At 39.7% G+C, this 23006-nt stretch overlaps 3 protein-coding genes and 1 pseudogene across 4 annotated transcripts; 1 reads left to right on the forward strand and 3 right to left on the reverse strand.

The window, feature by feature from the left end:
• Positions 1–213: 213 nt before the first annotated feature.
• On the reverse strand, positions 214–2767 carry LOC116265151 (transcription termination factor MTERF4, chloroplastic-like; annotated as a pseudogene).
• A 1301-nt stretch (positions 2768–4068) lies between these two features.
• On the reverse strand, positions 4069–6022 carry LOC116266201 (uncharacterized). Its single transcript, XM_031647317.2, has 5 exons — positions 5909–6022; positions 5689–5733; positions 4838–4952; positions 4657–4717; positions 4069–4505 (listed from the first exon to the last, which is right to left on the reverse strand). Exons 2-5 carry the CDS (start codon positions 5717–5719, stop codon positions 4203–4205), a joined length of 510 nt encoding a protein of 169 aa, XP_031503177.1. The 5' UTR covers positions 5720–5733; positions 5909–6022; the 3' UTR covers positions 4069–4202.
• A 3679-nt stretch (positions 6023–9701) lies between these two features.
• LOC116265761 (uncharacterized) lies at positions 9702–11543 on the reverse strand. Of its 2 annotated transcripts, XM_031646637.2 has the most exons (5): positions 11347–11543; positions 11091–11135; positions 10486–10651; positions 10321–10381; positions 9702–10177 (listed from the first exon to the last, which is right to left on the reverse strand). In XM_031646637.2, the coding sequence occupies exons 2-5, from the start codon at positions 11119–11121 to the stop codon at positions 9842–9844; spliced, it is 594 nt and encodes a 197-aa protein (XP_031502497.1). In that variant the 5' UTR covers positions 11122–11135; positions 11347–11543; the 3' UTR covers positions 9702–9841. The 2 variants fall into 2 exon arrangements, with proteins under 2 accessions (XP_031502497.1, XP_049936830.1); XM_050080873.1 differs by lacking the exon at positions 11347–11543 and having other exon boundaries at positions 11091–11232.
• A 1049-nt stretch (positions 11544–12592) lies between these two features.
• LOC116265760 (ATP-dependent 6-phosphofructokinase 6-like) lies at positions 12593–21032 on the forward strand. The gene is made up of 14 exons (XM_031646635.2): positions 12593–12959; positions 14575–14621; positions 14727–14766; positions 14865–14927; positions 14999–15136; positions 16394–16552; positions 16641–16694; positions 16797–16865; positions 17161–17290; positions 17512–17552; positions 18758–18982; positions 19107–19155; positions 20123–20277; positions 20608–21032. Exons 1-14 carry the CDS (start codon positions 12690–12692, stop codon positions 20848–20850), a joined length of 1683 nt encoding a protein of 560 aa, XP_031502495.1. The 5' UTR covers positions 12593–12689; the 3' UTR covers positions 20851–21032.
• The last annotated feature ends 1974 nt before the right edge of the window (positions 21033–23006 follow it).

Genomic DNA, 23006 nt, shown 5'->3' on the forward strand with positions numbered 1-23006 from the left:
CCCGTGGCCTACAGTGATAAGTTCTTGCCTGTTTCCATCTGAAGTTCTGGAAGTGTTTATATGAAACCATTCAGAACGGTTTTAGTCACGTAACTCTATTGAACATAGAAACTATGTTTTGGAACGTAAAACTTGCATGAGGCATTCATGATGTGCATGCACAAATGCAGGACATGATCACAGTTCAAGATAAGGTCGAAGCCATAAACAAAATAACCAGAAGAAGAAAATTATGACATTTGCATTCAATTTTAATAAAGCTTGTTGAGCAACATTGAGAAAAAAAAAAAGATCAGTTACTACAGAGAAACAGTACGCCTATAGATTATCTCGCCGTCACTTTCGTCTTCTTCCTCAGAAACAATTTCATTTCCTGGTAGTTCCAGGACTCCCCCATACTGAAAGAAGGTCCTTTCGCATCTGAATCAATGAAAGCTCCCTGCATTCTCTCCTCAAATCTTTGGTCGCTGCAGTTCAGCAGCCAATCCAAGCAAAACTGAAGTCCTTTGCTCGACGCCCTCCCATACCGAGGCTTAATCCTCATTTCCAAGCTGTAAGTAAAGTATGCTGGAAACTCCACAATCTCCTGCACCGGCCTCTTCATCTCACTCTTAAAGAAGTAAAAACTGTTCTTCATCAGCTCGATTCTTAGAGCAACCAATTGTGGGCAAGCCACCACCATCTTAGCAACATCCTCAGTGGACATACCCCGTCCCTTGAGAAAATCCAATGGCTTTGAAATCACAGATTGGTTCAAGCTAACAATCTGAGGCATCTTCTCTACAATGCGGGCGAACCCCTCAGGATCGACCTTGAACTTCAAGTTGAAGAAATACAACTGTGCAGACAACTTTGCCTTCAATGGCATTCCTAAAATTTGTGGGTACTGTGTAATAATGGCAGGAAGGCTCTCGCGGCGAATCCCAAAACTAAGCAAGCTTTCCACATTGGGCTTCATGGATTCCTCCAAGCTATACCCAAGTATGTAAGGTCTCTTTTCAAACATCCTTGCCAATACCTTTTTTGGGAGACCCAAACTGACCAAGTAATCAACAATGGGTTTGATCATGGTGCCCACCCTCATTCCCAGTATGTAAGGATACTGTGTCATCATAGGGCCAATGTCTCTCGGACTAACCCCTATACTCACCAGGTACGCTACGGAAGTGCTCATGGTTCCATCAAGCTTGAACCCAAGTAGCTCAGGGTACTTCTGCAGCACATAGGCAATATCCTGCCTCTCAATGTCGATTCCTCGGAGGAACTTCACAACAGGAACGAGATCAACGACGACGCTGGCATGCAAGACTTGCGGGTAGCTCTTCACAAATTCGCCGAGCTTCGAACGATGGATGCCAATCTTCTCTAGGTAGCCCAGAACAGGGATCATGTTCTTCCTCATGCTGCAACCCAACATGAGCGGATAGGCGTTCATGTCGTCAATGTTGAGGCCAATGCGCATGAGAAACTCGACGCGCTCCTGCATGACCTCGACGGTGGAAGGGAGTTCGACACGCTCGAGTTCGTCAGGGACCACACCTATGCTCTTCAGGTAGTCGCAGATGATGACTTTAGAGACAAGCTTCTCTTTTCGGCCCTGGATAACACCCCACGTGACCGACGGCATCTCATACTCTGGGAATTTGCTGGAGCCAGAAGAGAAGGGCCTTTTGGAGATCAAGTAAGGGTACCTAATTGGAGAGGAAGCTCTAATTGATAGGATGACAGGCGATTGGGGGCAGTGAGTTGGTGAAGATTGAGAAGAGGAGAGGCTTGTCAAGTCGAGGAATGGGGTTTTTGTTGCAGAGCTTCTGGGGGCCAAGGAAGGAAGGGAAAAGCATTTGGACAGGGGATGGGGCGTTGGAAATGGGCATTTTCGCCTGAATAGGGAGCTCATCCTTAGAGAGGAACTAAGGGGAAGACTGATGCATATAAATATTTTTTCTCTCTGTTTCTCGTCCTTCTTCTGATACTGTGGTTCTGCAATAGACACAAGAAATAGGGTGAGAGTGGGCAAATTCAGGAGGACTCTAAAACAACGCTGTTAGAGGAGTTGAGGCGAATTGAGGCGTAAGCCATGAGGCCCTGAGGCCCTGAGGAGTGAGCTTCAAGATCAAATCAGTGAAATGTATAATATGAATAACAATAACGAAAACATCGACAAACAACATGACAGCGAACTGCTGAATCCAGAACTCTTGACTGATCAAAATACTATACAAGCAAGTTCCTTATTTTAAACAATCACTCACATTCATAATGCCATCGCAGAATCCATATTCCTGCCCCTCTCACAGTCCACCATCAACAAGTTCCATGACACCATATCCTCCTGAGGCATTTCATCAAACGATTTATGTGCAACCATCGAATTCCCCAGATGTCACGCATTTAGAATCACATAATTCCAAAGAGACTGCACGGGCAAGAGAGCGAGCAAGTAGGTGGTGACGGGAGAGAGAGAGAGAGAGGAGAGCTCTCAAGAGAGGAAAGAGCAGAGGGTTAAACCGGCGCCGGCGAAACAAAGCTTCCTGCGGCGTTGAGAATCGCCGTTCAGCCGTGAGTAAGAGAGGGAGAACCCTGAGAAAACGCAGCAGCTTAAAGGGAGGTTGCGGGACTGAAACAGGGGAAGAACGACGAAGGAAAATTTTTAACCAGCGCGTGAGGCGGACGCCTCCGTGAAGAGCATGCCTTACGCAGCCCTTAACAGACACGGCTTGTCTAGTGAGACCCCTTCTCTTCTCTTCGAAAGAGAGACCCTAGGCACGGGCTACTTTCCACACTCGCCCGCGGCTGGAGCCCAGTCCATCTCGAGTACGGTCCACTCATGTAAACAAACTACTTGGCTCGAACCCAGTGCAGCTACTTTACAAGCCAAGCACGAGCTCGACTGGAAATTTTGAACAAGCTCGACTGGAAATTTTGAACAAGCTCGACTGGAAATTTTGAACAAGCTCGACTTGGTTTCAGGCCAGAAAAGAGTCCGAAAGCCCTCCCATTCCCTTTGCTTGCAGGGTCTTGAGCGGTGTCTGCATCAATGGAGCTTGACTTGATAAGCTCGTCCGCTAAGACCAAATACAAGCTAACTTGAAGCTCGATCACTTAACTGCTCATGCTATGCTCGAGCTTACAAGCAAACGTTAAAAATGGTCCAGCAGAACAACACAGAAACGATAAACTCCTGACCGAGACACACAAGCAAATGAGTGACAAGCTAACTACCAGGGGAGCAGGCAGGGGTCTTGGTTCTCCTTGAAGAACCCGTTTTTAAAAATTTTCATTATAAAATTTTTAAAAAGTTATATTTCGACCTTTGTTAAAATTTTGGAACTATAGTTTAACCTCTTAATGAAAAATTTTGGAACTATAGTTTAACCTCTTAATGAAAAATTTAGAGGTGACAAAAAAGAAAGAAAAGCAAACCAAAAAAGAAAGAAAGGAAAGGGTATTAGAAACGGGTGAATAATAATATTCCTTTTTCTTGGACACTTGCAAAGAATGAGATGATGCTCAACCTTAGGGGTGGAGTCATGAATTTTGTGTTACGGGTTGAACTATAGTTTTAATTTTTTTAAAAAAATATTGAAACATATTTTTTTTCAAAATTTTTATATAAATTAAACTAAATTTTTAATACTTACATCTAACATTTTAATAAGTGAATGGGATCAAAATCCAGATCGTGCGGCCCACCCCCTTTGTCTCCACCGAGTTGAGACTGAGCTCCAGGATTTGATTAACTACTCGGTTTCAGTTCAAGCTCAAGCTCAAGCTCGAACGAGCCGATCCGGTAGAGTTGAGCTTAGGCGAGTTCAATTCCTGTAGTTTGGGTTTGAGCTCAACCTATCTATTTAATGAATGAATGAGCTGAGTAATGGAGCTTAGAGCAGTGGAATTCGCAAAACTTGCTGACATGAGCCATTTAACATTCTGTATCAAAAAACATTCAACGGCATATGCACACGAGCAGCCTGAAGAACAATGAAACAGTAAGATTCTAGAAACGTACACACACAATAATCTGTTGGCGTTATTTTCCTAGATTAAACCATCCAGCACCAATTAACATGCAGAAGGAAATGGATTTTTTTTTTGGGAGATGGTGTGCTTGTTCATGGGAACTGTTTCATTGTACAATCAGCATGAGAAGTTCACGGCTATGGAGGTAATTAATTGGTAAATATATGGTAGCAAGAAAGATTTCAAATTGGCTTCCTGATCTTCTCCAGCACATTCTTCTGCACCATCTTCACTGTAAACAGAGCACCTATTGTAAAAGCTGGGACAAATGCTGCATCAGGAACGAACTTCAATGTCTTCTTCAATGGCGGCACTTGCTCGCCTACCCGCTTCGTTATCATGGCCACTGGTGGAGCAACGATGCCGGTAATCATAGTGTTCATGTTGGATTTTTTGCCCTTTCTTAGTAGATCCTCAATGAAATTCTTCAATTCTTTCTTCTTCTCCTCTTGGTCCGACTTTTTGTTCCACGTTTTGTGGAAGTTCTGGACAATAAAAGACAAACAAAAGAGAAACTCATCTGAATCATTGGAAACATGATTATCATGAGTATCGTTTTCTTACACACAAACACTTTGATGTCAACTCTTACTAATCTGCTGTAACTGCAGTACTTGTCAGATAAAAGAAGCCAACCTGTACTTCCTCAAGAGATGGCGGATCATACTGCAGTCCTGGCATGCAAGAATTGACTGTACTGCTCTCAGTAAAGCAACAAAGAAGATAGTGTCAAACATTTCACTCAGATTTGAACTCAAATAAAAAAAAAAAAAAAAAATCAAGGACGGAAAGAATTGGTAATGGACAGACTTCCTACTTCAGTACACTGAGAATCGCCAGTTGAACTGTCGCAAGATCCATCTGTTTCTGTTCGGAAAGCTCGACGATTTGATCGTAAACCCTGTCCACGACTGAGTTTATAGAAAGGATATCTGTACAATTGTAACGTTAGGAGCTTCAATTAGTAAACAAAAAAGGGAACATGACAACTGAAAAGAATATCATGCGGCATTTCGTAAACTCAGGGATCCATCTTGGAAAAGAATAACTTCATTTTAGATTGTTCTAAGCAAGATTTCTCATTCTCTTTATCAAGGAGCATGATTGCCGCCAACAAAAGGCGGATGTTTGAGAACAATAGCGGCACACTATAGCACAATTGATGCCATAAGTAATGGGATTCGAAAGATTTTTGCTAATATAATGAAACAAGGTATAGACCACATAAAACACAACTGGATCACATAAATCTCTCAAATTACATTCTTAAACAGTCAGGGATCCTCCCCCTTCATTTTTGAGGATGAACAATCCCCAAATGGGAATTAACAATGTACTTTTATTGGGTACCAAGCAAAAGTTCAAACAAATGGCAAGGACCTTGATTGTGAACTTAAGAATTCGCTATATTCACTTGTCCATCTCTTCATGTGCTCTCATGCATGCGCCCATAAGACAGAGGGTGAGAAAGAAAGAGAGCAATCAGGAGTAACAATTGTTAGGAACCTTGAGCCTATTTGAACTTTACAATCTAACCGTATCATTAGACTGACCATTGTTCTTTTAGATTAGCACAAATAAATCAACATGAATTGTAAGAAAATGCAGAAATACAGAGCAAACAAATGCCCAAATCCATCATAACCCAAACACCATCGCATTAATTACCTTTTGTTGGGATACTCAGAGGCAGCCCCATCCCTATCAAAGAATCTGGAGAGGAGGAGAAAACAAACAAGTTATAGCAATTGAAGCTACTTCTGTGTCTTCAAAATGAATAGGGCGAAGTTCAGTCTGATATATGGGTGTTCACAAAGGGCACAAAGGCATGGCTTCACAGTGTTAACAAGGAAGCTTGCAAGAATGGAAGCAAGGAATAAGAACTCACCACAAGACAAAAAAAGGGCATATTCACAACCTGTTGCTCTTCAAGAGCACTTCCTCCAGTAATATCATGTCAGATGTCGATTACGACCAAGGTTTTTTTGCAAGCTTGTGCAGGTGGTAGCGGGAAACCATTAGCTTGACGTTGGGATGGATGATTCGTTGGTTCTTGGGGAAGGTATCGCTTTTTGGCTGGCAGTAAAATAACGCCATTTGATTCTTGTCCTGAGCCCTGGCCTTTGGCCGGGTTCTGTTGGAGAGGACAAGGTTCCAAAATGTGCACGTTTGGCTTTTTTCTCGTTTAAGATTGCAAGCAAACGTCGATCGATTCATTACTCGGAGTACGTCTTTCCAATGGTGAGACAACCTGGTTATACGGAGAAGAGATCGCTTGTCATAAGAGGAAAAAAGAGAGAGGGTCTCTTCCCATATTGTGCCCAATAGAGGTTGGCGATCCTACCTTACCGTCGTTACTAGAGAGAGAGAGAGAGAGAGAGAGAGAGAGAGAGAGCACATTGAATTGATCTGTGTCATTTTAGAGATTTTGGTTTCCCTGTTTGCTTGTGGGGAAGGGTGGTTTTTTCAACCATTTTTTTTCTCTCTTACCCACATTTGCTCTGTTCTTTTTTTCTTAAAAAGTTTTGCTTGCTCGACCATTGGACCTGGTAGATCTTAAAAGAAAAAGAGACTTGAAAAATCAATCCTGTTTTGAAACAGTTATTCTCATTTCCTGTTTGCATGACTAGTAATGAGAATATTCTCATTTCTCAACTTTATGGAGGTAACCTGACAAGGTTTAGAAGAGAAGAAAAGCAACCAAAAAAGAAAAGAAAAGAATGCCATAGTCTGAAAAAAATCCTACTTGTAAACTTATCTACATTTAATTTTTCTCCATAGATTTTGTAGGGGCACTGCTATGGAGCTTCACGGATGAACAACATTAGTGTCTTCTATTTTGAATTTTTTAGCGTACTTCAGACAGGCTTTTTTTGTTTTAGATTGGATATGATCGACGTAGAACTTTTAACATCTATTCCCTGCTTGCTTTATAGGCCACACACAAGTCTTTGGTGGTCATCAACGTAGCACATGGGAAGGCTGAAAGTGGTGTTGAAGCTTATGGCCCGTAATAGTTGTCTGCAGTAAAATCCTCACTTACTAATGAAGATTTCCCGCTCATTTCAACTTATTTGCAACAGTATCAAGTAGAATCCTGACAGTAAACATTTAACCCTGTTCTGTTGAATAGTGAACTAAAAAGATCTTTCAATTAGAGGATTCTTTTAAGGATCCACACCCTCTTGTTGCTGCAGGATTTATTGCCATGTTTGCTAGTTGCTATTTTGGCAAGCCCAGGTGTGGTAATATCTTAAACCGGTGGATCTTAAACCCGTGTAGCAGGGCCGGAGGCAGTGCGGGCATGGTGTGAGCAATTGCTCACACAAGCCCACAGAAAATGCTTAATTTTATATTGTAACTTCATGGCAGCTTTTCTCATTTATATATAAATGCTGTTTAAAATTTTAAGATTATCTAACTAATGCTTCTTAGCCAAAATTTTCTGGCTCGGCTCGGTATAGCTAATTGTTGATCTTTTCAGGCACAGAATTTTCAAGTATATTTAATCTTAAACCCCTGGAGCTTCTCTATCTTTTCGTACTCACCTTAAGCAGAGCGTACACATGGTCATTGGAGTTGCAGAAGGAGCAGGACGGGAAATATCTACCCGGAAGCTTGCACGCCATTGGCGAAAAAGATGCGGCTGCTCCTTGATGCTGGCCTATGGATCACTCAAAGGATCAAAGTACTGTTGGAGGGATTCAGAAAATCCTTGTCTGTTCATGTCTTCCAGTCATGCTAAATTTTTCTGTAGGATAATTTACCAAGGACCGCAACATGGCAATAAATATGAAGTCTATAGGTAATAGATCTTCAGTAATTGTAATAGATCTTCTCTTCAATTACTGGCGTTTACACTATTTTTTGCCATCTGCTTCTGTCCTAAAGTGGACATATGTCGCTGTTAACTCGACATATTTTACAATTTTAGAGCACACCAGGCGGTTGCTGAATTTTAAGGATTTCGTTCTACTATGGTAAGAAAGAATATTATCAACTATAGTATATATGTTATATAATGTACATAATTGAGTTGAGTCGAGTTCCTATGACATGCAAACTCGAGTCGAGCTTTGGCGAGTTGAGTTCGTGTTAGCTTCATAAAGGAGTTCGTCGACGTGATTGTAAAACAAAATATGAAAAATAGGAAACGAAAAAAAGTTTAAAAAAACCTGAAATATGTGGCGTTTATAGATTCCATAGTTCATAGGAAAATCCTCATTTGGACAAACATTGGAAAGACATTATATTTACAGAAACAAAAATACATAGCAGTAGGAACCCAAAGTCGAAGAACAGACGATAACCCAAAGAACTCGATACTTTATCATTGAAGGGGCTTCACCTTGTATATACTCCTCCTGATTTACCTTAGAGGAACACGTAATAACTCTCAAAAACCCTTTCTAACATTCAAAAACAAGTTAGCATAGCAACAGTATAACATTATTTCTGAGAGTATGAAATTCAAAATATGCCATGACTTTAGCTATGTCTTCTCTTCTGCACCTGAAAATGACTTATTCTGTGAGTAGTGATTCTGTTGAGTGTGATTCGTGCTTGTATCAGATTTGCCCGTAACGTCTGTAACCTTTTGATCTTTACCCAGCCCAACAAAAAATTTCCTTCATGAGCTCAACACAAAACTTTCCTCGAACTGTTTGAGCACACTCTTCTGAACCATCTTTACCATAATCAAAGCAGCTATCGTCATGGCTGGTACAAATAATGCATCAGGAATGAACTCCTTCAGTGCTTTCTTCTCCACTTTGTTCATCTTTTGGTTCCACTCACTGGAGAAAGTCTGGACGAGAAAAGCTAAACTCGAACAGATATTCGTAAGTTGTTATAAATCGTTGGAATCACGATTATTATGAGCACTGGCTCTTGCAGACACACTTAGTAATCTGCCGTAACTCTAGACGTATATGTCAGATAAAGGAGGCCGACCTGTGCTTCCTCCTGAGATGGTGGATCAATTGCATTTCTAGCACAAAAGAATTGGCACTGTACTGCTGTCAGTGGAGCAGCAAACAAGATAGCGTCAAGCTTAGAAAAAGATGAAGAATGGAACAGTTGGTAATGGAAGATTTCTTACTTCAGTATGCGGAGGATGTGTAGATGAACTATCTCAAGATTCACCTGGTTCTGTTTAGTATCCTTGACGATTTGATCGTAGACCCAACCAACTAATTTATCTATATAAAGGGTACTTGATTGAGCTGAGCAGGACTTCAGGCAGATGCTGCCAAGCAGAGGCGGGAGAGAGAATCCCCCTCGCCGCTAACACTGGCTCCATGTCAAATTCTTTTCATCTTGGAGAAGCTCTGAAAAAGTAGTTGTTCCATTGAAGAGCATAAGAAACAAAAAAAAAATGTAAAATCGTATAAACATATAAATATAAAAATTTGATGGCCTCAGAGGTTTCAAATCTACCGGATGGCCAAAAACTAAAAACTCGAAATAGTCACAACGGGCACATTCACGACGGACAATTAACGAACGGTTTATGATGCTTTCAGTAATGACTCATGCTATTGCCGTTAAGTTTTAACAGCATATTTTTAGTTTTTAATCATCCGACAATGTTTGGCATCCTGCCGATTTCAGTCTTTTACTTTTTTTCTAATGTCAATTAAAATGGACATCCGAAGAATCCGATGTTCATAGCCACACAGCACCAAAATGCAGAAATGGGACATGTATTTGAAGAAAATAGATGTTCATAGCTACACAGAATCAAAATGCAGACATGGGATATTTATTTGAAGATGGTTTGAGAACTTTTTCATTGGACAAATTAAGCAGCATGAGAAATTCATGTCTCTGAAGATGCTCCTCCGTAGTTAGTTGGTGAAAATGCCTGCAATATCTGCTTGAGCGCGTTCTTCTCTACCAACTTTACTGTAATGAGGGCGCCTATCGTAAAAAGTGGAACAAATGCTACATCGGGAATGTAGTCTAGCATCGGCTTCAATTGCGGCGATTGCTCGCCCACCCGCTTCATTATCATGGCCAATGGCGGAGCAACGACGCCGGTAACCTCAGTGTACTGGCTAGATTTGTTGGGCTTTTCCAGAAGACTCACAATGAATTCCTTCAGTTTTTCCTTCTTCTCCTCTTCTTTCAAATGTTTCCACCCATCGTAGAAGTTCTGGAGGAGAAAAGATAAAACAAAAACATTATAGACTATCATCGGCCACACTGCTGGCTGGCTCTCAAATACAGAAACTCTGGTACCAACTCTTTCCTATAATATGCGGAGATTACAGCATTTAACAGATAGAAGGTGCCAACCTTTACTGTCTTCCGAAGTGGCGGATCATACTGCATTCCTGGCATGCAACAATTGACTACGCTGCTCTCAGTAAAGCAACAAACAAGATAGTGTCAAGCATTTCACAAGAACTAGAACCAGAAAAAGATCAAGAATAGAAAGCTTTGCAATGACAGATTTAATACTTCAGTACGTTGAGAATCGTTAGTCGAACTGTCTTAAGATCCATCCTTTCCTTTGCAGAATCCTTGACGATTTGTTCGTAAACCCAGTCAATGAGTGTGTCTTTAGAAAAGGAACCCGATTGACCTAAGTAAGACTCCACGGTCTTCTTATTAAGGAACAGAGTTGCTGTCAATTGGCAAAGGCGGATGTTAATTTGAATTAGCACAATTGATGGGGTTCTAGGGATGCACTCTTATCATGAGACAAAATATAGACCACATAAGGGGGCGCTTGGTAGCAGGAACATTGTTGCGTTCTTTGGGAGAACGCAGTGTTCCTGTTACCAAGCGCCTCCCCGAAGACAACTGAATCAAGTAAATCTCTCAAATAACATCGTTAAGTAGGTAAGGAATCAGCTTCATTTTAGACGATGAACGATCCCCACATCAACATTAGCAACGCATTTTTGTTGGGTGACGAGAAATGTTCTGTACCATCTAACTATTGACAGTAAACCAACCATTATTGTTTAAGAAAAATCAAAGTACTGTAACGGTAAGATCATGCAGAAGCACAGAGCAAACAAGACCCAAATCCATGATAAGGCGAAGCATCACCGCATTACCTCCGCTCAGAGAGCCGAGAACCAGCCCCATTCCTGCCAAGCAATCTGCAATAAAGAAACTAAAAAAGTTACAGCAATTGAAGCTATTTCTATGCCTTCAAAACAAACAGGGCCGCGTTGTATCTGCTATATGCGTGCTCAGAAATGACACCAGAATCAATGACAAGCATCCAGTGTTAAGAAGGAAGCCTAAAAGTTGAAGCAAGGAATGTGAAAACGATCTGGGTGTCACCCACAAGACAGAAAAAATCCAAACCTTCACCAAACTGTTGCTCATCAAAATCACTTCCTCCAGTAAGCTCCTGCTAGATATAAGATATCAATGAGATACACTTCTTTCTGATTGTGCAGGTGGCGGCAGGATACCATGAGTTTGACCTTTGTATTGATTCATTGTTTCTCGGGTTAAGGCATTTCTGCTTCCCTGTGAACGTAACGCCACTTGATTCCTGCCTTACGAGTCCCGGCTTTGTGGTCCGGAAACTCAGGACCCTAAGAATGTTATATGTTCCCTTTGGACATGTAAAATGACTAAAACACCCTTGTATTGACGTCCCTCCAAAATTATTTTGTTCACATGTCGGTTGTCTCCAAACATTTGCTTTGCTTGTCTCCAAACATTTGCTTTTTCAGATGTCAGTACTCTTCAGTTATTTGCTTAGTGTCTGCTCTTCAATCTATTGTGCATCTTTTTTTTTTAAAAAAAAATACAATTTATTTTTTTTACATATTTTTTAAATTTTGTTATGAAATATCAATTTTCAAAATTTTTATATAAAACAAGTAATTTTTTTTAAAATTTACATATAATTTTTTTTTAAAAAAATTTGAGATAGGGCGACGGTCCCTGACTCTGCTCCTGTCTATGGAGACGAGACGCCCCCAGTAGGCTTTCACCGAGCCCTAACATATATAGCCAAGGACGAGAAGGTGTTACGAGTCATCCATTGAATCTGAATCCAACGGATTGATCCAAACTAATGCAAGAATCTGATAATTGCAACCAATTATGCGTTTGACCACAAATTTTCAGGTCAAGACTGATCACCAGTTTTATACAGGTCCGTCCATGTTAAATTGTACATTTTGTAGTCTGATTCATATAAGTTCCATCCGGGATCTGGGTATGGATTTACATTTAGTGGGTCCAGTCTGGAACACATTAAAGTTGGATTGGAGCCGCGGGTCCGATTTGGTTGCCATCCCCAACCGGCAGTATATGGATCTAGATTCGGTTTTTCTTTCTCTGGATGAAATTATTAACTAGGATCCACTGGTTCCATTCGGATTTGGCTTTCAGATCGATGACTATAAGATCCAAAATCGACTCGCTTGGAGCTTCCACCTGACCAAAACGATCGAAAAGGTCCACATGAAAACCGTCAAATCGGGACAGTTAAGATCGAACGGTCCGAATAGTTTCACGAACGGTTAAAAGGCTTGATGGACGGCAGCCGGCGAACCAATCGCACCGCCACGAGCCGTTACGCGCACAGGTAGCGCTGCTCCCCTATAAAAGGCCACCGAGTTTCCCCCCAAAATCACAGGGGTCCGATCTCTGAATTCGTCGACTCTTTTCTGTCTCTATCTCTCGTTCTCATGGGGACGATCTCTCCGCCCTCTCTCAGCCGCGAGCCTCTGCCTTGCTCTATCTTCCCGCCGTCACACTCACACAGCAAGAAGCCTGCAAGATTTTGCTCCTTGAGCTCAAGATTTAGGGTTGCTCCGGGAGGAGGATTCTCGGCGGGGAGGACGATCAGAAGGAGAAAAGGCGACGTCGTTGCGCGTGTGCAGAAGGTTGAGCAGGGAAATGGAGGTTTCATTATCGAGGACATTCCTCACTTAACGGATTATCTGCCCGAGTTGCAGGTAGTGGCGCTTTTCTTATTTTATTTTTGGTTCTCGATCTAGAGTTTGGATCGCCAGTTAATGGTTTTTGCATGCTTTGGGGATTTAACGAATCTTATAATCTTGGATGGTTAATGGACCAGTCTTTGGTCGTTTTCTTTTGGTTTAATTCTAGAGGCATATTTTCTCTTCGATCTTTTTAATCTCCATCTGATCTTTAACTGAACAACAACAGAAGCAATAATAAATATTATTGTTTACGATGAAGTTTGTTTCTGAAGCGGCATCCAAGGAATTTAGGTGCATGCTTACTTGATGGAGGCAACTGCTGGATGATTCTTTCAAGGACTAGAGTGTAGGGATCGTGGTTGACATCGAGTTGTGATTCTGGAGTGTAGGGATTCGTGGTTGACATCGAGTTGTGATTCATTCATATTTTAGTGCCTTTGCATATATATGCAGATTCATGACGGAGATGTATGTCGAACGTATGTGAAGAATGACTGCATTAAGCATCCGGAGCCAAAATTTTAAATTAAAGGGGGGCGCTGGACTAGTAAGACATAAGAAAAACGAAAAGAAAAAATAGCAAAGTTCAAATTATAATTAAAATTAAAAATTACTGTTTAAGCTTATTATTTCTGCATTTTTAGTTGCTTTATCATATATATTTTAACTAGACATCTTATAGCATACAACTATTGAAATATATAACAGAAAAGGCATATTAGCAGGAGAAGCTATGTTTTTGTTTTTGCAAATGACGTTGATTAATTTTATTGCAAAAATTTAAAAATTCTTATTATGAAATCCTGTGTTGCATCATAAATTGTTCTAAACTGTATTAAAAATTAACCATTTCAATTTCATTTTGAGTGGTCTTGTTTCATAATGATACCGTTCACATGTAAAGGGTGTTATTTATGAAACTTCCAATAGATTTATAAACGACATAGTAAAATAACCTTCTTGTATATAAGAGATTATCAATAGCAAACAACGTCCTTAAGATTTTTGTTTGGCTTTAATATGCTATATTTTTTAGAAAAAATTGAGGTCTTCTTTTAGCTATTTCACAATTTATTTGAATGAGCCAAGTCGAGAGGGACACTAGCTCAACTAAGGAGGAACAGTCCATCTTGGATGAAATGTGGCTCTGCCGCTGATTGCACACAGTTTTACTTGGTTGCATGTCTCTGTTGCTTCATTTTTAAAGGTGTGAAAATTCTGTCTTGTTCTGTAGAAGAGTCCAGCTGCCCCTCTGCAGTCAAGGAGCTTGTAACATGTTTCTGTGAAAGTAAAGTTTCCCTTAGACATTTGCAGTGTAAGTTTTTCCTGCACACCTTTTGTTCTGAATAGATTTGGGAATTGTTGATCAGATGCCAGTTTTCCATGCTATGTTTTGCTTGTGTGCATATACCTTTGACAGAAAGATGCCGTGGACATGAAAAAAATGTGACCGATCCATTTCATTCTGTCTTTTTTTACCTTATTTGTTTAAAGTACAATGATCATGGTTGATTGATAATCGTAGACATGTAATTCTCCTAGTCCAAAATATTTTTTTCATACTGATCTTATTCATTCATTCTGCTCTTCTGAAATTTGAACCTTTTATTAATCTCTCTTACTGCAGTCCTATGCAAACCCCTTGAAAAAGAGTCATGCTTATGCTGTTGTTAAGTAAGACTATCATAAACCTTACTTCGTAATATTTCTTTGATTGTTGAACATGGAGAACATTGTGTTTTTCTTCCTGTGCTAAGAGATAGAACTTATCTACTCCAGGGAAACCTTTGTCAGTGTAGATGATGTGGTAGCCACAAAGGTCTGTGTTTCATTGGCATTAATTTTCATTTGTAATTCTTCAGTCTTTATGCTTGAACATGCACTTCAAATGATTCTTTTCTCCCTATTTTCTCTTAGATTGTTGTTCAGAAGAATGATCCCAAGGGTGTACACTTTCGCCGTTCTGGGCCTCGTGAAAAGGTAATGTACATTTCCCTCCATGGGTGGTCTTCAACAAGTCCTTTTATTCACTTCTGTTTGATGCTGGTCAGGTTTACTTTGAGCCAGATGAAGTATGTGCTTGCATTGTGACATGTGGTGGGCTATGTCCAGGAATCAATACTGTCGTTCGTGAAATTGTGTGTGGCCTGAACTACATGTATGGAGTTAATAACATCCTCGGAATAGAGGTGAGGCTGGTTGGACTATTTAAGTTTGTCCTCTGCAGTAAATTTGCACATTTTGTTTTTCCAGTACGGAAAGTTTTGGCTTTCTAGTAGGGTAACTATCTGGAGAGTCTAGGGTCACTTGGCTGATCTCTTGTGGTCTTGCTTCATACAGTTGATTGGACAAACAAACAACATGTAGACTTCTGATTTCTTGGCCAGCTATTGCGTTGGCTGCAATATTTTATTATAATAGGCTGATTTTGTGGGATTTAGCTACCTCATGCTATCATAACTCTCTAGGAAGTAAAGTGATCTCATACGTTCCTACTAAATCAGAGGCTGGATAATATAGTCTCTGTGTAATGTTTCTTTCTTGTTTCATCCCTGGAAGTTCCTTTAATCACCATGCCACTTAAATTTCCCTTTTGAGTAATTTCCACTGATGACTCCTCCATAAACACCTTCTGATCTGTACTTCTAGTTTGTGCTGAATATGCTAGAGAGATTTCTGAAACGATTATTAAAAAAGAAAATCCAACATTATTTTGACTTCTTAGATTGTAAATTAAAGAAAAATCTAACATTTAGGCTTCCCAAAGAGAAAATCCACTTATAAATGACCAATGATGCCTATTGGATTTGCTAGTGCATGCAGAAAATATGCAGCACTTCTCATGCATCCTCCATAAACACCTTCTGATCTGTACTTCTAGTTTGTGCTGAATATGCTAGAGAGATTTCTGAAACGATTATTAAAAAAGAAAATCCAACATTATTTTGACTTCTTAGATTGTAAATTAAAGAAAAATCTAACATTTAGGCTTCCCAAAGAGAAAATCCACTTATAAATGACCAATGATGCCTATTGGATTTGCTAGTGCATGCAGAAAATATGCAGCACTTCTCATGCATCTACATATTAGTCAAAGATGATTGCATCTTTTCAAATTCAATAATGATTATCTTGTTACTAATTTGAAGAAATATTCTCTTTAAGTACAACCCGGATTTGGTTTGAGGGAAAAACTATGCAAACATATGGGAAGTTATGATTTCATAAATTGATGCAACTTCCAGTTAAATTGTACTTCTTTTAAAGCAAGTCCATTATTATAAGGACCTTTAATTGGAGAGGTCTCAATGTAGCTTTTCTGTGCAAAAATGGGTTAAACGCATCTGAGACCAATGGTTTCTTGTTTCTCTTTTGGTGAAGTATGCTGCTCATATATTTATAAATTTCTGGTTGCTGTTTTGTAAGTTTGAGTAGGGTTTGTACAGGGTGGGTACAGAGGCTTTTATTCTAGGAACACAATTCCTTTGACACCAAAGGTTGTCGATGATATTCATAAACGTGGTGGGACCATCCTAGGCAGTTCACGTGGTGGTCATGATACCTCTAAGATAGTTGACAGCATCCAGGACCGGGGGATCAATCAGGTTAGCTTATGTAGCTATAAATACTACCACTTACCAGTGTTTATGTTCCTCTGGCCTGGATTAATATTTCTCTCTTCAATTTTTCCAGGTATACATAATTGGGGGGGATGGGACTCAGAAAGGAGCTGCCGTTATTTGTGAGGTGATATTTTTCCTTAAGAACAGTGCATCTAATTCATGTTTATGTTGCAAGTGCTGTACATTCCTGTCATTTGTGGATCTAATCCCGTAGTATCATGGGCAGGAAATTGAAAGACGTAAACTGAAGGTGGCTGTTGCAGGCATCCCCAAGACAATTGACAATGATATTGCAGTAGGTTCCCATACAATCATGTCCTTGTTGTTGACAAGGGGTTTTCTCAATGTAGACATAATTTCCACCACTATATGAAGCATTGGAGTGTGGTCTTGAAGTATATTGTCCTTAGCTGTATATATATTTTCTTTTTAACTCACCGACAATTCGTTAAAGGCACCGCTATGGAGCTCCACTGATGAACGTTACTGGTTTCTTCTAATTTTAAGTTAGCATACTTCAGTTAAACTTTCCCATTTTAGATTGGATGATCAACCAAGAACTTTAAGATCTATTTCGTGCTTGCCTTCAGGTCATAGACAAGTCTTTTGGTTTTGATACTGCTGTTGAAGAAGCTCAAAGGGCCATCAATGCAGCTCATGTGGAGGCTGAAAGTGCTGAGAATGGTGTTGGTGTTGTGAAGCTTATGGGCCGTTACAGTGGTCTGTAGTAAAATTCTCACTTGTTTCCCTACTTCACTGAAATTTTCCTGTGCATGTCAACTCATTTTCAACAGTATCAAATAAAGACGGCAGTACTTAGTTAATCCTGTTGTCTTGGATATGTTAATCACAATTCCATACTGAAAATACTAAATACAGGTAGCAAATGGAAGATTTTCTAATTAGGTGTCTTTTAACTCCATACTGTCTCCTTCCTGCAGGATTTATTGCCATGATTGCTACTTTGGCAAGCCGAGATGTTGTAAGATCTTAAACCCCTTTAACCTATCTATCTTTTCATGCATAGGATTTTCAAATATATAACTCGTGATCTATTTTGGTTTTCAATCATTTTGACATCAGCAATGGTGATTCGACATGTTCTTTTGCTTAACGTTTAACAAATGTTTATGCACCAGTTTGACAGCTTTTGTTGTGAGTAGAACAACAATGGAGAATGCGAAAACAATTGTGATTTGATTACCCATCCTTTAGCTTGATCAGCCAAATATCCTCTCAAAATTAGGGATGTGAATGTCTCAGATTTCGTTGAATTTCATGGTGGATTTTGGCACATCTTTCACAGCACAGCCTCCGTGATTTTCGGCTACTAGGGATTGGCTTTAATCGTGGTAGTTTCTGTCTTCCTGTGCTCAAGCTTCCTGAGCTCAGCCAATAAACTATGTGCTTGACATGATTCATAACAATATTTTATTTTTTTATTACTTGTTCCCCTTAAGGCATTGTGTTTAGGTACCTCTTCATTAGCTTTTTTTTTTTCCTGGTAACTGACTTGGACCAATGCCAACTGACTAGTCCCAGTTGGTCTTTTTTGTGGTTTGACTCACCTGAGTCTAACTTCCGATTTTGACAACTATCACCAACTGTCGTGCCATTTTATGGGATTGTTAGCAGGCAGGGGCAGAGGGAGGGGGTGGGCCACCTAGGCCATGGCCCCACCCCAACTATTTGAAAAAAAAAAACATTGAAAAAATTAAAAATTTTAGTTGTGTAATATATTTTTTAGATTCGGATTCAGTTTGGCCCTACCCCGATCCGAGGTTGGATTGTTTAGCCCACCCCTGAAAAAAATCCTGACTCCACCCCTGAAAAAAATCCTGACTCCACCCTGATTGTTAGGTTTGGTAAAAATCACTCTTCCGTATTCCCATGTTATACTTCCACGAATAGATCACTGTAGCAAATGGTACTGGATGGTTCTTACTTCTGTGGTTTCTTCAATGGACAAAAATCAAATGCTATATATTTTTGTAATATTGGTGGTCTCAAAATTTGCTGAGATAAGCTATTTGACATTGTATATGAAAAGCTTTCTTTTCTATTCGAGGAGATTCTCTTAATTTTATGTTTTGTTTCTCTTGTAAGTTCCATGGATAGGCATCTTTTTTTAATTTTTATGTCCCTTAAGATTTATTTTCTTGATATTAAGCTTGCTTAGTGAGACAGGACTGCTGCCTGATCCCGGAGTCACCATTTTATTTGGAGGGTGAAGGTGGACTCTTTGAATTTATTGAGCAACGCTTTAAGGAGAATGGACATATGGTCATTGTAGTTGCAGAAGGTGCTGGACAGGAACATTTAGCCGAAAGCTTGGATTCAGGTGGCGAAAAAGATGCTTCTGGAAACCGGCTACTCCTTGATGTTGGCCTATGGCTCACTCAAAGGATCAAAGTACTGTTGGAGAGTTACAAAATTTCTTTTTGCTTTTATTTTCTGTTCATCCCTTTCAATTATGCTCAATTCTCACAGCATGTGTTTGCATCATTTGTTAAGGTTGGGTGGTATTGTTTTGTAGGATTATTTTACCAAGGACTGCAAGATGACAATAAATCTCAAGTATATAGGTATGTATCTTTTCTTCAGTGCGTGCAGAGTACTGGAATTTACTTTGCTTTTGCTACCTGCAGCTGTCAAAAAATTGACATATTTCACTTTTGACTTGGCTAATTTTGACAATTTTATAGCCCAGTCACCATGCAGTTGCTGAAATTTAAGCATTTCATTTAAATGTGGAAATCCTGTCCTTAGTGGCAAGAAAGATAAAAGAATATAGGGACCGTGTGCCTTCCAGCAGAAAGCAGTCCTGCTCCTAGAATTAAGATTGTGAGACTTTGACTTGTGCTTTGTGTGTACGTTAAAAGCTTAATCCGGAAGTGAAGTCAAAATCCATGATGTGATGACTCATGATACTTGCATCTTGTAAATTTAGGCACTATGAGACCTGGCAATCTTAATATGTGAAAGGACTGCAAGTTTAAAAGTACATGTCATTGTCACCGATGTGGAGGCTGCACAATTTGATTAAATACATCTAAGACCCAAAAAGAAAAAATCATGATTACGAGAGAATTTTGAAATGTAGATCTCTTAAGTGATGCTTCTAACACAAATGGAGTAAATCTCTGGAACAAGTGGTTTACATAATAAAAAACATGATTGGGAATATAAACATGGGCATGCTTGCAAGTGCACTGCAACCCAGTTAGACATGGGGTGGGTGCATCATGACACATGCATACGGGCTCAAGTCGGGAAAATGAGATATTATCCTAGTCCTTGACCCACAATTTATATATGCTGCTGGAGCTTTCTGCAACTAGTAGAGCCTGGTCCAGGCAAAATCTGGATGCATTACCCATCTTGTCTAGGTCTAAGTTGATGACCTTCAAATTCAAATACCTTACTGGTGTAGAAAATGAAAAATTTAGTTTCTTTTAGTAAAATATTTTTTTTCTTCTTTTACATGCTTGCATAATAGCTGAAGATCGATGTCCATAGTTTAGTCATCATTCTTTTTGTTAATCTTGCAAGACCCAACATACATGATACGCGCCATCCCAAGCAATGCATCAGACAACGTCTACTGCACACTTCTTGCACAGGGTGCGGTTCATGGTGCCATGGCTGGCTATTCTGGCTTCACTGTTGGACCTGTAAATAGCAGACATGCTTATATTCCTATAGCTGTAAGTTTCTGTTCTTTTTGCTCATTTTTGTGTTTGCAAATGCTAATGTTTTGCAATTACTTGTAGTTAACTTTTTTTTTTTTTCCAAGTGGCTGATTTTTTAAGGTCAGAATAGACAAGGTAGCTTTTATATGTGGCTTCTTGATTCAAGTAATGTTGTTGCACGAAATTTTTCAACTTACCATAAAAATATCCAGAAAGGTGCTCAAAGTGGTTCTCTGGCAAGTTCAACACTTGGCAGTTTAATTTTTAAAAATAAGCAATGGAGAAAATCTGATTGAAAATTATGTATAGCATGCTTACTTCGTCGCCACTGGTCCCCTATTGCAGCGTATAACTGACACACAAAACAAGGTTTGCGTGACCGGCCGAATGTGGGCAAGGCTTCTTTCCTCAACTAACCAGCCTACCTTCTTGAGGTATGATGATTTGTTGCTGGAGAAAATTGATAAGGAGACCAAGAAGATGATTGACGGCATTCAGAACCCGTCTGGGAAGGCCATTGCATTTGCAGATTCTGCCCAAAATGCTTCTCAAGACCCTTCGGAGGGAACAAATTCGTCTCCAGTTTGAAGAATTTTACAGTGATGCTAGATTAAAATCGGAATGCATAGAAAATCGTCCACGTTCTTTGGATTCTTTCAGATGTTTTATTCATTTTAGAGTATGTCATAAGGAATGAGACGACAGAGTCGCCTCTCCACAACCTCAGGAATATAATTGTTCTTATTTGCAAGGACCATATTTTTTTTTTATATTATGATATTACAACCGATGCTTCGTCCGACGTTCCTGTGGCCCTCATTAATAGAAAAAGGATCTTAAGTAGTAAAACCTTGCAATTAAGGCTCGATAAGAATTGCATCTTATGCTTTCTCGAGTGTTCACTTTTTCGAATTTGTCGTTGGTTCCACCTTCGACGGCATCGCAGCTGTTATTTGGTGTGATGCTATGAAATTCTGAATTTGGTATGCCTCCTTTGCATATAAAGATCTCGCCATATCTGAGGTTCTTCTCTTGGAAAAAGAATTTTGTATGTATAGAAAGTATATTGCTGTGAAAGAAAATAGGTGGACCACACGGTCCAATTGCTCACCATATGAAACGAAATTACGACTGCTGTGAAGTTTCAAAATAACATATGGTTCATATTTGATAATCGTGATTAGATCTTAGGCATCCAACATAACCAAGTGGAGATCTGGCAATCTGTGACCAAATGACGAGAACCAACAACTTTAGCATTGTTTAATTTGAGATTCACAGTGGTTGATGTCTAAATCACTGTTTTTCCATTACCAGCAGTTGACTTACTGATGTATTTTATTAGTTCTTCAACAATGATGGTTTTTTCTCGTTCAAATTTCTTCCATGAAAGCATGACTTGCCTTAGTGATGAAGTGAAGCATTTGTAAAATGTTTTTCTATTAAATGCACGTTTGCTCGCCCTTGTGTTTACGAGAGAGACAGAAAGAAATTACATGTTGGAGAGATTTTGTGGGAAATATATAAGAGGTTTTATAATAAATTAATTAATTTTGTTAAGACAACAATAATCACTACATAAAAGATAATGTCCTCTCTCTCTCTCTCTCTCTCTATATATATATATATATATATATATATATATTATATATATATATATATATATATTATATATATATATATGCTCCACCCTACGACCCGGCCTGGAATGTTGACATGGTTTGTGGTTGGACATTTTTTTATTCTTAACGTCATTTATGAAGACCCTAAAATTCTACCTCATTTTGACGGAGCCCCTAATGTTCTATGAATTGAAAATTTGATGGTCTGGGTATGGTCACGGCGACCCTTCGCGAGGTCCAAAGGTCAAAATCCCTGATGGAACTCACAATCATGAGAGGATTTCAATATATATATGTATATAATTACATCTTCAACCTTTCAAAGATAGTGTTCAAAATCATGAAAGGATTTATATATGCTACGACCCGGCCTAGAATGTTGACAGGCTTGGACATTTTTTTTTTTGAATTGCAAAATTTGAGGGTCTGCGTAGGGCCACCGGCACCTTTCGCCAAGGCCGAAGGGTCACCTTCCCTTCCCGAGGGGACCTTATCTTTGACAACATAATCTGTTCGAGCTGTAGGTTTTAAAATACATTTAAAAGAAGAAGCAACACTCTGGCTGGCTGAGCTATTTTAGACATGATTGACTGGAAGAACAGACGAAAGGGCAAAACTCGGGGTCTACCCCACTCAATATTTTCTTCAGTCGTCCTACTGTCATGAAATCCGTTGGGAATTTATGTATGGCAACAAACTTGGAAGCTGTAGAGTTGGTTTAGAATAACATTGACTGAAATTTATCGGTCGTCTATGGATAATGGTGCAAACGCATCACCTTCTAAATCTCTTCCCAATTCAAACGAAAGGCAGACGCAGGCGTTGAATCACCAGGACAATCAGCATTGACTCTTGACTCCATGGCCGGCCAGCGCTGGCAATTTCACGAAGAGAAGGTCACAAGGTAACCCCTTCTAAGTCGTCCCAGGGAAGCGATGACCGACGGCCACTCTCCGATTCAAACCCCTACAGCGTAACTGTAAAAAAGAATTGCTGACATATAAGTTGAAACATAATAAAGACATCACTTGGAAGCCTTAAACCCTGAAAAGGAATGGGGAGAAAGGGGGAGAGACATCAGCCTTCACTCGAAACGGTGAGATTTCCTCTCACTCATTCGAA

Source organism: Nymphaea colorata, chromosome 12, assembly GCF_008831285.2.
Source record: "Nymphaea colorata isolate Beijing-Zhang1983 chromosome 12, ASM883128v2, whole genome shotgun sequence".
NCBI lineage: Eukaryota > Viridiplantae > Streptophyta > Magnoliopsida > Nymphaeales > Nymphaeaceae > Nymphaea > Nymphaea colorata.